We start from the raw sequence: 16,924 nt of genomic DNA on the forward strand, positions 1-16,924 counted from the left end.
TTACCCACTGAGTATTGAAAATGTAGCAAAAAGTACGGTGATGATGGAAATGCTGAAAACAAAGAACCTGAACCAGTAAAATCTGGTTCTGTCTTCAAGCATGATTTTAATAGATATTACATGTAGACAGCCAGTATGGTATACTTGCAATTTAGGAACAATTGGGTTAAAAAGAGCCTTTTGAACCCTAAGCAGGCTGTTAGTGAAGGAGATTCTGCAGACTGGTTTGGGCTGGAAAGAAGAGGAACTATGACATTGGAGATCAATAGGAGGTGGTATATTATGGTGGTGTTCCCAATACGTTCATCAACTTCTAGGAGGTGCCGGGGTTACTGGACTGCCCTGGAGGGAGGGGTATTGGCAAGAATTCCAAGTTCTCCGCACCTGTAGTCAACCTCAGCAGTCACACCTGTTAATAGCATTCCATGAAAAAGTATTTGACACGAGTTTCCATTGCTAAAAACTTATAAAAACCACAACATAGCACCATGTATTGGACGGCATGATAAAGATGACTGATTAGAAATGCTACAGGACTTTGGGCAAGAAGACTCATGATGGGCTGCAGTGGAATTAGGTTTAGACACTAAATTAGAAGATTAGAAGTTTCCAGTCCTAGTCTGATTGTGACAGCCACACGGTCAAGGGTTCTAGATGCTATGACTTTGTATTCCCCTTTGTGTCTCACACATAGTAGGCACTTTGTAAATATCTATCAACTGAGCAATAGAGGAAAATAGGGTTAGATAAGCTTTGGAAGCTTATTTATATATGAGAAAGTCAATAAAATTACTGAGAACAAAATGTCAGAATACACAGTTTAAGAAAAGGACAGGTGTTAAGAATTACAGGAGAAAGACAAGCATGAAGGAAACCAGCCAGAAAGCTACTGATGTAAATGAACAGAAAGCATCGCAGGACACAGATACAATGCTACAGAAAAATGGGTGGGGGTGGAAATGAAGGGGGCAGAGGGACACTGCATAAAATCACAGCAGCCTTTTCCCCAGGGCACTCTCTACTTCTCTGCTGGGTTCTATAATTCATTGCAGTGGCAACACAGAACTCAAAGACCATGCTCAGAGTTATGTGTTTGTTAGGGAAGTAACAGGCTATAACTCAGAATCAGGATCAACTTGGAAGTAACAGGAATAAATCAGGATCAGGATCAGAAAGCACATAGGCGAAGTTTAGAAGGGTCTCCCGAGGTGGAGAGCATATCCTTCCCTTCTTTAGTGCAGAACAGCTTCCAATCAGGACAACTGTCTCAGCTGCTCTCAGCCGTGCTAACAAGCAGGCCCCTCTCAGCCATGCACCCCTCTCTGCCTTCAGCCTTCCCTCTGTCGGCCTCTCTGCTGCTAACTGGCCCAACGCATGGCCAGTGTAACAGCCCCATCAGCTCTTCTAGCTGTTTTCCTAGCAGCGGCTTTCCGCTGTCACAGCTGCTCTGCAGGCAGGCCCCCTTCCGGGCTCTTAGCCATCTTCACTGTTACAGCCTTGACCTGTATTACAGCTCTTTCAGGAGTCGTCGTCACCCCCACCCCGACCCAGGGGTACCAAAATTCCATGGATGCTCATGCCCCGTATATAAAATAGCATTGTGTACACACACACACACACACACACACACACACACACACACACACACAGCACAGGAATGTAGTGTTTCACTTTGAAGTGGAATAGCGATGGTCAGTCAGGTCAGGGTGGACGCATGAGGTGCTGAACACTTTGAAGCACAGCCGCATCCAGGTCTCCCACTGCAGGCTGCCCTCCGAGCCAGGGGTCCTTCATGGAGGAGGTCCTGGGTGACTTTGGATGCCTCACATATGCGTGCAGAGTGCTAGGTCCTGGCCTACCAGCTTTGTTCTCTCCTTCCAGTAGAGACCTCTGCCACAAGCATGCTCTGCAAGATCCTCTGTCAGACCAAGAAGCACCTGAGCGTAAGTTCTCAACCCCATTCCTAGTGTCCTCACTTGTCCAAATTGTGTCGGGGTGCGGCTGCATCCTTCCCCTTGGGAGCTTCTTCCTTCGCAACCACATACCGTTCCTCCTGGGGAGCCCTTGCTTGCCTTGTGCTGCCCTCTTGCTTGCCCCCAGGCCCTGAGCTCTCCCCACAGCTGCCAACATTTTCAATCTGCAGTTGGTTGAATCTGTGGATGCAAAACCCACGGATACTAAGGACTGACTGTATAAGCAAACTCCTTGTCAATTGCAAGGCATGGCCCTCATAGCAGGACCAGTTTAAAGCTGCATGGGGTTTGCCCTGTTCTTAAAAGTTGAGAGTGTTGCCCACACAAGAGTGACCTGGAGACCTTTACTTATTTAACTCTGGTACCAAACCACTTTATTGGAAGAAACGGTAAACTTGGAAAAGGTAAGTGAATGTATTGTAACTGCAACATGCTTGCCTGGCACCAGTGAGCAGAGGAAGTCACCTTATTGCTATGGGGAAGCCCACCTAAGTCCAGGGTGAGCTTGTCAGAGGTATTCTGCAATGCCTGCTTATGGGGCCCACATTTTCCCACCTAGACTCAGCAAATGTTAACATTTGCATGTTTTAATAAACTAAAACATTTTAGACGAAGTAAACCCACACCCACTGCCTTCAAGTGGATTCGGACTCCTAGTGACCCTCTAGGATGGAATAGAACTGTCCCTTAGGGTTTCCAAGGCTGTAAATCTTTATGGAAGCGGACTGCCACATCCTTCTCCCTGGGAGCAGCTGGTGTGTTTGAACCTTCAACCTTTCGGTTAGCAGCCAAGAGCTTTTAATCACTGGGCCACCAGGGCTCTCTGTAGACTAAAGTAAAGACCCCCCTGTTTTAAATCCCATTCCCTTCACACTCCACCCCTCTGCCCCCAGAGGCAACCGCTATCATGAATTCCACATCATGTCCTTATTCTTTTATGCATGTAGTCACCCCGGCACCACCCCACCCTACCCCACCCCACCTTGCTTATAAAGGGAAGAATAATTTTGTGTTTTCCACAACTCACCTGAAATACCTTTTCCCTCCCTCCACCTTTGGAGATCCTGAACTGCATGAGGTTGGGGCATGAGTGGGTGGGGAGACTCCCAGGTACTACCCCACAACCCCTTACCCCTCAATCCCCCTCACTCCCCACTCTCCCTCACCCCCCACACCTCCTCTCTCCCCACACCTCTTCACCCCTCACTCCCCCTCACCTCCCACCGCACCTTGCTTATAAGGGGAAAATTTTGTGTTTTTGAGGCTCACCTGAATTACCTTGTCCCTCCCTCCACCCCTGGTTTTCCGGAGCTGCATGAGGTTGGGGCATGGGTGGGTGGGGAGACTCCTGGGCCACTGCATGGGGATTTGCCCTGTTCTTCAAAGTTGGGAGTGTTGCCCACACAAGAATCACCAGGAGACCTTTATTTATTTACCTCTGGTACCAAGGCAGTTTATTGGAAGAAATGGTAGAGTACGAAGAGAAAAGAAAGAGAAGCGAACTTGTTGTAACCGCAGCATGCTTGCGCGCACAAGGGACCACGGAAGTCCCCTGGTGCTAAAGCTCAGTTCTCCTTGTCGCTGTCGCCCAAGGTGAACATGTCAAAGAGGTACTCGGCCAGGCCGCCATCCGGGGCCCCCAGCTTGCGCAGGTTGGTCACATAGTCGCCCAGCTCCTTGATGGCCCTCACCTGCTAGTGCAGAAAGTGACTCTCCAGGAAGTCACACAGCTGCGCGTCGCCCTTGTCGGTGGCCAGCCGGTGCAGGTCCAGGAGGCTCTGGTTGACGCTCTGCTCCAGGTGGAAGGCGCGCTCCATGGCGTTGAGCCCGCTGCCCCAGTCGTCCAGGTCGGGCCTCCTGATGTCGCGGAGCTGGATGCGGCCCCTGCGCTGGTTCTGCAGCTTCATCAGCGTCTCCGCGTGCTCCTGCTTCTCGCCTGACTGGCACAGGAAGTAGGCGGAGAAGTTCTTCAGGGCCACGTCGTCGCGGTCGAAGTGGTAGGCCATGGAGAGGTACACGTAGGACGCGTAGAGCTCCAGGTTGATCTGCTGGTTGATGGCGGCTTCGCACTCCTGGTGGTAGTTTTGACGCACCTCTGAGGAAGGTGCGGTCGCCATGGCGGGCAGCGCGGGCCAGGCAGCGACCAAGACCGCGCAGGTGGAGCACGGAGGGTGGCGGTGAGGGTGGCGGGCGTGGCGAAGTCCAGGAGGCAATCCCAGGGTGGGCTGTTCCGCGCGGGCGGCGCGAGCTCTAGTATCCGGGTTTAGACGCAGATGGCGGGGTTGACACCCCCTTGGCTGCGTCCTTTTATACAGGGAGGATTAGGACCCGGATGGTGGGTCCGTTATTGGGGGGCGTGGGGTGGGGTGGGGATTGGAACCCGGATGATGCGTCTGTTCGGAGTTGGGGGAGGAAGGGGCGGGGCAGGCCTAGAACGCAGGCCCAGAAGGCCGTTGCGAGCGCCATATTCCGTGGATCCAGGTTGAGGCGGAAAGTCTGGTGGCTCTTTGCTGAGCGTATGGAGACCTTTTTTTTTTTAAATAACAGCACTATTGACATAATTCATATACCATAAAACTTACCCTTAAAAAATGAACATTTCAGTGGTTTTTTGCTGTATTAATGGTCATGGAATTGTGCAATCATCACCACTATCTAATTTCAGAACGTTTTCATCATCCCAAAGAGAAACCTGGTACACATCAGCAAAGGATCTGTGGTGGCCCAAAGGGTAAGCGCTTGGCTGGTAACTGAAGGTTTGGTGGATTGAACCCATCCAGCGGCTCTCCAGGCCTAAAGATTACAGCCAAGAAAACTCCATGGAGCAGTTCTACTCTGTAACACATGAGGTCGTGATGAGTTGGAATCCACTTGACTGCTGTTAATAACACCGACCCATTAGAAGTTATTCCCAGCTGGCCTCTCCCCAGTCCCTGACCACTGGTAATCTGTTTTCTGTCTCTATAGATTTCACCCATTCTGAATATTTCAAATGAATCATACTCTGTGTGACACTTTGTGCCTGCCTTTATCACTTAGCATAATGTTTTGAAGGTTCATCCGTTTTGTTGCTGAATAATATTCCATTATATGGATATACCACATTTTATTTATCCATTCATCAGTTGATGGGTATTTGGATGTTTTCATTTGTGACTATTAATGCTGCTATGAGCATTGTACAGATTTTTGTGTGGATATACATTTTCAGTTCTCTTGGGTATATACCTAGGAGTGGAATTTCTGGGTCATATGGTAACTCTATGTTTAACATTTTCAGGAACTGCCAAACTGTTTTCAAAAGTGGCTGCACCATTTTACATCCCTGACAGCAATGTACAAGGGTTTCAGTTTCTCCACATCCTTGTCAACACTTAATTATTGTCTGTCTTTTTTATTTTATCCATCCTAGTGGGTTTTCCACGAGCAGAAATGCCAGTTCCCACCTCACAGACAGTGCTTTCTCTAGTTACACTAGATGTGTGCTCGCAAGGGAAAGGGGAGAGGCCTTCCCCGTTAGGAAAAATTGTGAAAGACTTTAAAATTAGCAAAAAAAAAAAAAAGTTTACGAAATGTCCTTTCTTGGGCACCGTTCTAGGTTATTTCCACCTATCACTGACTTTGAGCTATATTACGGCTCTGCAAGTTGTAGAAAACTAATAATAATGCTAATGATTCTTGCCCACAGAAATTCAAACGAATTGTGTCTGATGGAATGCAATTTATTTTTAACTCAGTTTGTATCTATTTGTACACTTATTTCAGCACTCCTTTTTGCCTATATATGTCTGGTTCTTTGAATTCTCCTTGGAACTGGTTGTAACTTCTTAAAGGTTTCCTCATTAATTAATGAGTTAAATGAAATTTAAAAAAAAAATTTATTGCATTTTTGGTGAAAGTGTACATAGCAAAACAGGTTTCCATTCAGCAATTTCTACACATATTGTTCAGTGACGTTGATTATATTCTTCAAATTGTGTCAGCATTCACATTATTTCCATTCTAGTTCTGTTCCCAATAACCTAGTGTCACTTTCCCCCAAACTTCTCATCTATATTTTAGAATAATTGTTGGCCATTTGGTCTCACATACATGATTTTTTTAAGGAGTGCAATACTCAAAGGTGATATTCTTTATTTTATGAGCTAACCTGCTGTTTAGCTAAACAGTGACTTCAGGGGATAGTTTTCATTCAAGGTTTAAAGAGTATCTCAGGGCAGTAGTTTCAGGGATTCCTTCAGTCTCAATTGGTCCAGTAAGTCTGGAGTTTTTGAGAATTTGAAGTTCAGTTCCACGTTTTTCTCCCTATCAGTGTTGTCATACTTTTTTTAAAAAAAAATTATTTATTTTGTTGTCGTGGAGAATATACGCAGCAAAACATATACTAATTCAACAGTTTCTACATGTACGATTTAGTGACATTGGTTACATTCTTTGAGTTGTGCAACCATTGTCACCCTCCTTTTCTGAGTCGTTCCTCCCCCATTAACATATATTCACTGCCCCCTGAGGTTCCTATCTAATTTTTCAAGTTGCTGTTTTTAATCTGGTCCCATATAAATGGTTCTTAAAAAAGCATAATGCTCAAGGCAGACATTTTTTACTAGTTAAGCTAAACTATTGTTTGGTTTTAAGAAGACTTCAGGGGATATTTTTGGTTCAAGGTTTAAAGATTATCTCAGGGCAATAGTTTCAGGGGATCATCCACCTTCCATGGCTCCAGAAAGTCTGGAGTCCATGACCGTTTGAAATTCTGTTCTTCATTTTCCCCCTTTTGATCAGGATTCTCCTATAGAATCCTTGATCAAAATGTTCACTAATGGTACCATCCAGTTCTTCTGATCTCACGGCAAAGGAGGCAATTGTTCTTGGAGGCATCAATGGCACATTCCATTGCCTCCTCCTATTCCTGACTTTCCTTCTTCCTTTGTTGCTCCAGGTGAATAGAGACCAATTGTGGTCCCTTAAATGGCCACTTGCAAGTTTTTAAGACCCCCAGGCACTACACAATGAACTAGGAGGTAGAACAGACGCACTAAACATGTTGTCAGGCCAGTTAACTGGGATTTCCCATGAAACCGTGATCCTAAATCTCCAAACCAAGGAACCAAATCCCATGAGGTGTTTGGTTGTACATAAGCAGCCTCAGCAACTACTCTCTGTCTCTCTCTCTCTTTTTTTTTTTGTAAATATATCTGTCTTAGTTATCTAGTGCTGCTATGACAGAAATACCAGAAGTGGATGGCTTTAACAAACAGAAATTTATTCTCTCACAGTCTAGGAAGCTAGAACTCTGAATTCAGGGTGTCAGCTCCAGGGGAAGGCTTTCTCTCTCTGTCGGCTCTGGGGAAAAGTCCTTTTCATCAATCTTCCCCTGGTCTAGGAGCTTCTCAGCACAGGGACCCTGGGTCCAAAGGACATGCTGCTCCTGGCACTACTTTACTTTCTTGGTGGTATGAGGTCCCCCCCATCTCTGCTCACTTCTCTCTTTTATATTTCTAAATAGATTGACTCAAGGCACAACCTAATCTTGTAGATTGAGTCCTACCTCATTAACATAACTACCTGTAATCCTGACTCATTAACATCATAGAGGTAGGATCTAAAACACATAGAGAAATCACATCAGATGACAAAATGGTGGATAATCACACAATACTGGGAATCATGGCCTAGCCAAGTTGACATACATTTTAGGAGGACACAATTCAATCCATAACATTCTACCCCTTGTCCTCCCCCAAATTCATGTCCTTGCCACATGTAAAACACATTAACCCCATCATGTCATCCCAAAAGTCTTAAATCAACTCCAAGTCCAAAATCTCATCTTCTGCAGAATTCCTCTTCATCTGTGAAACCTAAAATACAGGTTATCTTCTTCCAAAGTACAATGGTTAAACAGCCACAAGCTAAACAATCCATTACAAATGGGGGAAATTGGAGGGAAACAAAGGATAACAAGCACCAAGCAAGTCAGCAGAACACATTACATTAGTTCTCAAGGCTTGAAAATAATCCTCTGTTCTCTAAGACCATTTAGGCAATGGCCTTGCCCTTCAGACTCTGGGTTTTGGGCACATTCTCTGGATTCTGGGTGGAGGCCCCTCAGCCCTGGGCTTCAGCTCTGCCTTCTAGGCCCGCTGGAATGGCAACTCTGCTCCCTTGGCTTTTGGAGACTCCATTCTTCTAGTCTATCTGAGTATTGATCCTACCCCTGGGCCCCGGCAGGCCCTGTTCTTCTGCCCATTGGGCATGGCAGCGTCGCCCCCTCAGCTTTGGGCAGTGGACTCAGCCCCAACCCCGCTGGCACCCATGAATGGCAGCCCCACAGTCCAGAACCAACTTGGTGAATATCTGACTTTTTGAAACTTAGGAGACTGTGGTGCCACCGTTTGAGACTGAGGTAGCTCTGCTTCCTGTACTCCTTGTCTCTTCAGCTTTTTCCTGGTTTCTTGGCTTCTCGGCTCCTTGGGCTTCACCGCCCCATCTACCCTGCTGGGGCAAGTGTTCTGAAGCTCTTTAGCTCCACTGATAAGTGCCTGGAGGCACTCTGCTCCACCAGTAAACTTTGGCCGATAGGCACTCAGCCCTCTTGCTCCATGGGTCAACAAACCCAGCTCCACCAACACGTGCCCAGAGGCACCCCAATCTGCCAGGAAGCCTCCTGCACAAAGGCACTCAGCTCTCTCGCTCCGTGGGTCAGCTCCAGTGCTGTCTCACACTGGTCTCCTGGTTCTGCTGCCACCGCTTCTCTACTGCTGTTTCTCACTGTCTGTGCTGTCTCCAGTTTAATAGCTCTCCTCACTTCCTTCTGAGTCCTCACCAGAATTCTCTTTGATGTCCATAATTCCACCAACAGTCTCTTCAAGGCAATCTAGGGTTTTACTATTAGGCACTTTAAAACTCCTCCAGCCTGTACCCATTCACAGTTTTAAAACTGCTTCCACATTTTAGGTGTCTGTTAGAGCAGCACTCTACTCTCCTGGTACGAAATTCTGTGTTAGTTATCTAGTGCTGCTATGACAGAAATACCACAAGTGGATGGCTTTAACAAAGAGAAATTTATTCTCTCATAGTCTAGGAAGATAAGAGTCCAAATTTAGAGTGCCAGCTCCAGGGGAAAGTTTTCTCTCTCTGTTGGCTCTGGGGGAAGGTCCTTTTCATCAGCCTTCCCCTGGTCTAGGAGCTTCTCAGCACAGGGACCCTGGGTCTGAAGGATACCCTCTGCTCCTGGTACTACTTTCTTGGTGGTAGAAGGTCCCCCCGTCTCTCTGCTCGGTTCTCTCTTTTATATCTCTAAAGAGATTGACTCAAGACACAACCTAACTTTTAGATTGAGTCTTGCCTCATTAACATAACTGCCTCTAATCCTGACTCATTAACATCATAGAGGTAAGATCAGCAACACAAAGGAAAATCACATCAGATGACAAAATGGTGGGCAATCACACAATTCTGGGAATCATGGCCTAGCAAAGTTGACACACATTTTGGGTGACACAATTCAATCCATCACAATATCTATCAAACAACTTCTGCCAATTCAACTTTTTACATGTGTATAACTTATTGACAGCAATTACATTAATCGGCTTTTTTTTCATAATTTGTTGTTACACCTAAGAAAACTAATCATTTATTTAGAAGTATCTTTAAAATATCACTTTGAAAGCAGTAAAGAAGTTTGAATTGGAAGGGGAACGATTAGAGGGAGAAGGACTAGTTGGGCCACAGTTAAACAATCGCAGGGAAGCACAGCAGGGTCAGGAAAGGGGAGGTGATAGTAATGACGGAGAGCAAGAGGATGGCTCTAGAGGTGGACTCCACAAGGAAAGGGAACCAGTGGGAGTGAGGGAGAGTTAATCTGTAGTGGGTTAAATTGTGCCCCCCCCAAAAGACATGTACATGCCCTAAACCCCAGTACCTGTAAATGTGGCCATATTTAGAAATAGGGTCTTTGCAGATGTAATCAAGTTAAGATGAGGTCAGGGAGTTAGGGAGAGCCCTAATCCAATGTCTATGTATAATTTTATGACATCTTATCACACATATGGACACAACAGAGGGACCAATCCCTGCTCACATCAGAGGAATTCACTCCAAAGGCCAAGTGTCCTCTGGCTCAACTTGAATACACAGCCTAAGAAATTCTTGAGGATCCAGAGACCTGCATTGGGCTGGACATTCCTTCAGGCTAGAGAATAAATGGAGCTGAGAGAAGAAATAAAGTGCCTGATCTAGGACATTCTCAGGCAACAAAATAATGGCCCCGGTGGAGCTGCTGCCCAAGATTCAGGCCCTAGTCTCCTATCTTGTGAATTCCTGTAGCTCTTGTCTCCCTTCTTCCTTTTGGTGACTGACCCTTTGGGTACCTCTCATTTAATTGGTAGGCCCATTAGAAAGAGGAGCAGGTAAGAGGAAGCAGGGAAAGTTATTTTCTACTTGTTAGTTGTGTTGAAAAGTCTGGTTGGGGAAGATGTTGACTTAATGAGGTTTGAGGATTATCTGTTCATTTTAAGTAAACCTTTGTCCTTCCCTGCCCACCCTCGATTGCCCATGATCCAAGCTATTACAGGGTGTTCTGCACAACACTGTGTGAGTGCGATCAATACACACAAGGAATTATAGATGCTTACTGTTTAATTAAAAACAAACAAACAAACAAACCCATTGCCAATGAGTCAATTCCAACTCATATAGACCCTACAGGACAGGGTAGAACTGCCCCACAGGGTTTCCAAGGCTATAATCTTTACAGAAGCAGACTGCCACATCTTTCTCCCAAAGAGCGGCTGGTGGATTTGAACTGCCAACCTTTTGGTTAGCAGCCTAGTGCTGGGCCACCAGGGCTCCTGTTTAATTAGACACCTCTTAATCATCTGCTCCTAGGCAGAAAAGTATAATAATCCTCAATTGCAGGTAGGCAAATATAGATTTTCAAAGTTTTCTTTGTATGCCATCTTTTTTTAATAGAGGATGAATCATTTTTGTTTTGTGTTGTTCAACTCTTTCATGGAGAACGCTAGGTATAACAGTCAGGATAGGGTGAGTTCTGTCACAATAACAAATCCCAAAATCTCAGTGGCTGAAGACAAATGTTTATTTCTTGTATCAAAGTCTGAGGCAGGTGAAGTGACTCTCCACCACAGGTAAATTTACAGATCCAGGTGAAATTCTATCCTTCAATTCCACCATCTCAGAATTCGTCCCTTCCAACTGCACAGAAGGGAAGGAGGAAGAATGAAGACCTCCCACTTGCTCTTAACTGCCTTGGACTAGAAGTCATACACACTTCACAATCCAACTTCAAGGGAAGCCGGGAAATACAGGAGAAAATGTGTAATATTCAGTGAGCAATCTAATCTCTGCCATGCATGTTTTATCCATTTCTCCTAGTTGTTAAAAAAAATTATTTAGAACTTACATTTTTGACCATCATTATTTATTTACTTATTACAGTGTTTTTATAGCAAGGCTTCTTTTGAAAACAAATTAGAAGTTTTTTTGTGTGTGTGCAAGCATACTGTCTTAGTTTCCTAGTGCTGCTGTAACACAAATACCATAAGTGGATGGCTTTAAAGAACAGAAATTTATTTTCTTATGGTTCTGGAGGCTAAAAGTCCAAATCAGGATGTTGATTCCTTCAGGGTTGTTCCTTGGTTCCTTGGCAATCCTCACATGGCATCTGTCTTCCCCAGTATGTGCTTACTTCTGTGTCTAATCTGCTCTTTTTATAACTCAGGTGAGATTAGGTTTAGGATACACCCTACACTGATATGGCCTCATTAACATAACAGAGAAAACCCTATTCCCAAAAGGGATTACATCCACAGGTATAGAGGTTAAGATTACAACACATATTTTTTGGGGGGACACAGTTCAGTCTGTAACAGATGTGGTGAAGGTGGCATACTGGACTTCCAGGAAGATGGGCAATTTTTTCTTCCCTCCACTTAGAAGTTTTGCTGTTTACACACTCTCCCTCTGAATCCAGCCACCGTGCTGTGAGAAGCTCAAACCACATGAAGTGGCAACATGGAGGGGAACCAAGGCTGAGCTCCCAGACAGCAGCCAACACCAACTGCCACCCGAGACCAGTGAGACATTTTTGGGTATTCTAGATGACCACAGCTCCAGCTGCCATCAGAGAAAGCAGAATAACCACCAAGGTGAACCCAGTCAATCCACAGAATTATGAAAAAAATAATAAGATGCTTGTTGCTTTAAACCACTATGCTTTTGCGTGGTTTGTTATGCAGCAAAAGAAAACTAAAACACAGGATCAGAAAGTTTTAAGAGCTCAGTGGGTCCACAAAGGAATGAAAAGGGCCAAGGAGGCTCAGAAATGCCTTCACAGAGGTGACATTCGAGCAGATGAGTTGAAATTCCCCCAGGCAGAACTTGAAGGGCTTGCCAGTTAGTGACCCTACATAAGGAAAAGCACAGAGGTGTGAAATTATACGGTGTTACAGAAAACTACAGGCAATTTGTGATGGATAATTTGTGAATGTAAGGGGGGGCTACAGGAATCTTGAAAGAAAACTGAAAATCCAGGAGGCTGGCCCTGGGATTCATTCTTTACCCAATGGGGTACTTGGGACTTTTTAAAGCATCCAAAAACCCATTTCCATTGAGTTGATTCTGACTCATGACAATACTATGTGTTACAGAGCAGAACTGTTCCATTGGGGCTTTTTTGGCTGTATTCTTAACACAAAGGAGCCTTGGTGGCGCAGTGGTTAAGTGCTCGGCTGCTAATCAAAAGGTCAGCGGTTTGAACCCACCAGTGGCTCCGTGGGAGAAAAGACCTGGCAATCTGCTCCCATAAAGATTACATCCTGGAAACCCTATGGAGCAGTTCTACTCTGTCATATAGGGTCACTGAGTTGGAATTGACTCGACAACACATAACAACAACAACAATCTTAAACAGAAGCATATTGTTGGGCCTTTCTTCTGCGGTACTGTTGAGTGAGTTCCAATGATCAACCTTTAGGTTGGCAGTCGAGTGCAAACTGTTTGCACCACACAGGGACCTTTTAAAGCAGAAGAGTGCCAAAATCGGATTTTTGTTTTAGATGGATTATTCTGGCATGAGAGGTAGACTGGCAGATAGGGGGTGGAGGATTTGAGAATGTAGAGAAAGAGGTTAGGAGTCTTTTGTAATAATCCGGAGTGAGAAGATGAGGCATGGACCAGGGCAGTGGCAAGGGAAATGGAGAGGAAGGATGGGGTGTAAATGTCACTGAGGTTGAAAATCAGTAGAATTTGAAGCTGGATGTGGGTAATGACAGAAAGAGAGGAATTTAGGACTCTTAGTTTTCAGGCTTTGATTTGCTATTCTCAGAGACTGAGAATGCAGGAGGGAGGATAAGCAGGTTGGGGAAGGAAGATGAAGATTTGGGTTTCGATTGAACCCACTGAGTTCTGGGACATCGAAAAGAAGATACCCTGTAGGAAAGTGACCGTTGGGTTCAGAGCTCAGGAGAAAGTACTCAATTAACCTACTAATTTTAAGAAAGATGTCCAGGGCCTGTGCAGAAATGAAGCTCCGTTGTAGGTATTTTTTCTGTTATAGTATAATATTTTAGAGAAGAACTTGTTTGAAAGATACTGTGTTAGTAGGCAGGCCCTTGGAGAGATGATGCAACCAGTAAGAGGGGTGTTAGGACTTCTTTTTCCATTAGCAGTAATGGGATGTGGAGAGCTACAGACATGAGTATCTAGGCTCCTTTGTGGCTACTTTGGCAGACTTTGTCTTGAGACCACAATTGTGGGTGTAGCTTGTGGCTATGGAAGATTTTCTCTGTGTGACGCTAACTGACCCACCTGGGCTTAAGCTCAGTCTTGGTTTTTATGAGGCCCACTCTCCAAGCATCGGGGCAATCTCCCAGCATAAGGCTGCATCATATGCCAATCATCCTAATTGTATGAGGCATCTAATGGGTTGCAGCAGTGGGAAATTACTTTGATTTTCTAGAGAAGATCTGAAAGCTCATCATAGTTTTGTGATTCCAAAGAAACCAGTGACACTCTTAAATCCAACTTTGTGCCACATGTCACTTAACTAGGTGATTGTTTTGAAGACAAGTGGAATACTTTTAGGCAGGTATCTAAAGCACTGTAATAAAAAGTGTTACAGGCTTTCTGTGTTATGTTAACAGAGTTGCTTATACCCATCACTATGTACATTGGGGGCTTGATTTGACCCCAGCTGGCAATTTGTGGTAGATCCTATGCACATGTTATAAATAGAATTTTTTACTTTTACTGGACCCTGGGAAGGGCAGAGTAGACATCTGATCTGAGTCTTGGCCAGCCTGTTTACTCTCTCACTTTCTATTTATGGACAGTCACCCTACTCTGGGACAATCCCCAATTATGTTGTTAACTTGCTCATTGTCTAGTCTTCTGACCATGCCGATCACATACAGGAATATCTGCAAGTTCATTTAATTTGATTACTTAATAGGATTCTATTTTCCCAAATGTCGTGGCTTACTCACAAAAAAAAAAAAAAAAAAAACAGATGCAATTTCAGAGCTGGAGTTTCCAGGACATGGAAGGCTCAGGCCTGTTTTAGAATCACCTGGGCTGGAGCCTGCCTATTCTCCCTGTTCCAAAGTGGAGGAGTGTTTTATCAGTCAGTATGGGCTAGAGACCTAGTGGTACAGTGGTTAAGAGCTCGGCTGCCAACCAAAGGGTCAGCAATTTGAATCTACCAGCCGCTCCTTGGAAACCCTATGAGTCAGTTCTACTCTGCCCTATAGGGTTGCTGTGAGTTGGAATCAACCGGACGGCAACGGGTTTGGTTTTTTGGTATGGGCCAGAGAAAGAGCCTTGGTGGCACAATGGTCAAGTGCTCTGCTGCTAACCAAAAGGCTCCATGGAAGAAAGGCCTGGTGATCTGCTCTCGTAAAGATTACAGCCTAGAAAACCCTATGGGGCAGTTCTACTCGGTCGCATGGGGTCGCTATGAGTTGAAAATTGACTCGACGGCACCTAACAACATCAACAACATGGGCTAGAGTATGCTGTGGTAACAAACAACCCCCTTCCAAATCTCAATGTCTTAATACAACAAGACTTTAATTCTTGCTTAAGGCTAGGACTAGGGTGAATCAAGTGAGGTGCCTCGGGCACAAAACTTAAGGAGGTGCTCAATCTTCAGGGTCAATGGAGGTGCAGGTTCTTGTTTATTCTAGATGTTCATTGTAGGTCAATATGAGACTCTGTTCATTATTGCTACACAGGGATCCAGATTGAGAAAGACCTCATTTTAACACATACTTCCATAATCACTGCAGTAGTGGGACAGAAACATGGCAAATTGCCAACTGGCTCTTAAAGTTTCCACTGGGAAGTGATATATGTCACTTCTGTTCACATGTCATTGACCAAAGAAATTCACATGACCTGACTTCAAAGAGGACAAAGAAATGCCACCTCACTATGTGCCTGGAAAGTGGAGAGCTGAAAGTTTGATGAACACCCCCAAATGATCGCCGTAGTTATGTTTTGTACATTCTCTAGCGCAGCACTCCCTGGCACACTGAGCCCATAGCACTGTGCCGGTAGCCATCACAACTTTCAATATGGAAGTATAATGAATTCTGGCAATAGGCAGTTGGTGGACTGTGTCTGTTTATGGGTGCATAGGGTGGCTCGTTAGGTGGATAGGCTGTGCTCCTCAGCATCATCTGCTCAGAGGAGGAAGGGTTCACAATGGACTCCTGTGTGTTGGGACAAGAACATCCCTAAAGGGAAGCTCTCTCCTCGCAATTTGCTGGAAGCTTTGCAGTATGTGGTGGCTCCAGTTATCAAGCCTTGTCAAATCTCAGCTGAAGAAAAGAGCACCACTCCTTTCTCTACCTCTTAATTTCTTTCATGCTCCTCTTTGCCATTATTTATCATATGACTCCAGGAAGCCTTGGGATATGTTATGCGAAGGAGATGTTATCCTAAATAGAGTTGTTCTGTGTCATCACTTGGAAGAATTGAAGAAGATTAGTCAATGGGCAATATTTATTATTAGCTATGGGCTCCAGGAATAGCTGGGGGAAAAAAGAAGTCATTTATAAAATAAAGAGAAAAGGCAAAAGCAACCAGTTGGCTCTTGCTTTTGATTTTTATTATTATTTTTGCCTCTTCTTTAAAAGTACCAGTTACCAGTTGTCTTTGAATTGACTCTTGACTCATGATGACCCCATGTGTGTCAGGGTAGAACTGTGCTCCATAGGGTTTTCAATGTTGATTTTTTGGAAGTAGATGGCCAGATCTTTCTTCCAAGGCATGTCTGGGTGGACCTGCCCCTCCAACATTTTGGTTAGCAGCCAAGCACATTAACTATTTGTACTACCCAGGAACTCCTCTGTAAAAGTAGATTACTTAAATTATGGTTGGAAAATGATAAAGAATAAGAACAATCTTGTATTTTGTAGGAAACCTTTTTCAAGAAAGTTTGGAATTTTTTCACACTTAATCAATTTTCATCAAATACCTCTGCCTCTTAGATGTGGCACACCGATTTTATAGATGAGGGCTCAAGACCACTGGCCAGTTAAGAGACTTGCTTAAAATCATGAGGTGGGTGACTGGTAGTTTGGGGAACAAATATTACCACAGGCTTTTGGGGTTGCCACCTTAGCCTTTAGCTTTTCCTATGGTGATAAACCCATGAATTTCATTTCAGCAGTGACTGAGTTTGTTTTTTGGTGTTACAGATAATACCCTGAAACTGAGATTTCAGTCTGGTTGTATCTGGGTATTTATTAGTTACGTGTCATATTTGGTTGAATATTTACACTGAGATTTGGGGGAGAAGAGGAAGTTAAAGATGAAAATTATCTCACTTCTACTAAATCGGGTATGATATGATCTTCCCGCAAAGCCCTTTGTTTATGGAATGTCAAGTCCATGCTGACTCAGAGTGAGCAGCAATTGAGTGT

The 16,924-nt window shown here is 44.6% G+C and overlaps 1 protein-coding gene and 1 pseudogene across 1 annotated transcript in view; one reads left to right on the forward strand and one right to left on the reverse strand.

Moving 5' to 3' along the window:
* Positions 1-3,538: 3,538 nt before the first annotated feature.
* Positions 3,539-4,114, reverse strand: LOC101343755 (ferritin heavy chain pseudogene; annotated as a pseudogene).
* Positions 4,089-16,924, forward strand: part of LOC101344017 (ferritin heavy chain-like) — a 133,770-nt gene continuing 120,934 nt past the window's right edge. The window contains exon 1 of the mRNA XM_023725833.1: positions 4,089-4,150. Within this exon, the coding sequence (XP_023581601.1) occupies positions 4,089-4,150 (62 nt within the window). The remainder of the gene's footprint in view (positions 4,151-16,924) is intronic.

The sequence above is a fragment of the Trichechus manatus genome, unplaced genomic scaffold, assembly GCF_000243295.1.
Source record: "Trichechus manatus latirostris isolate Lorelei unplaced genomic scaffold, TriManLat1.0 scaffold00449, whole genome shotgun sequence".
NCBI classification, from domain to species: domain Eukaryota; kingdom Metazoa; phylum Chordata; class Mammalia; order Sirenia; family Trichechidae; genus Trichechus; species Trichechus manatus.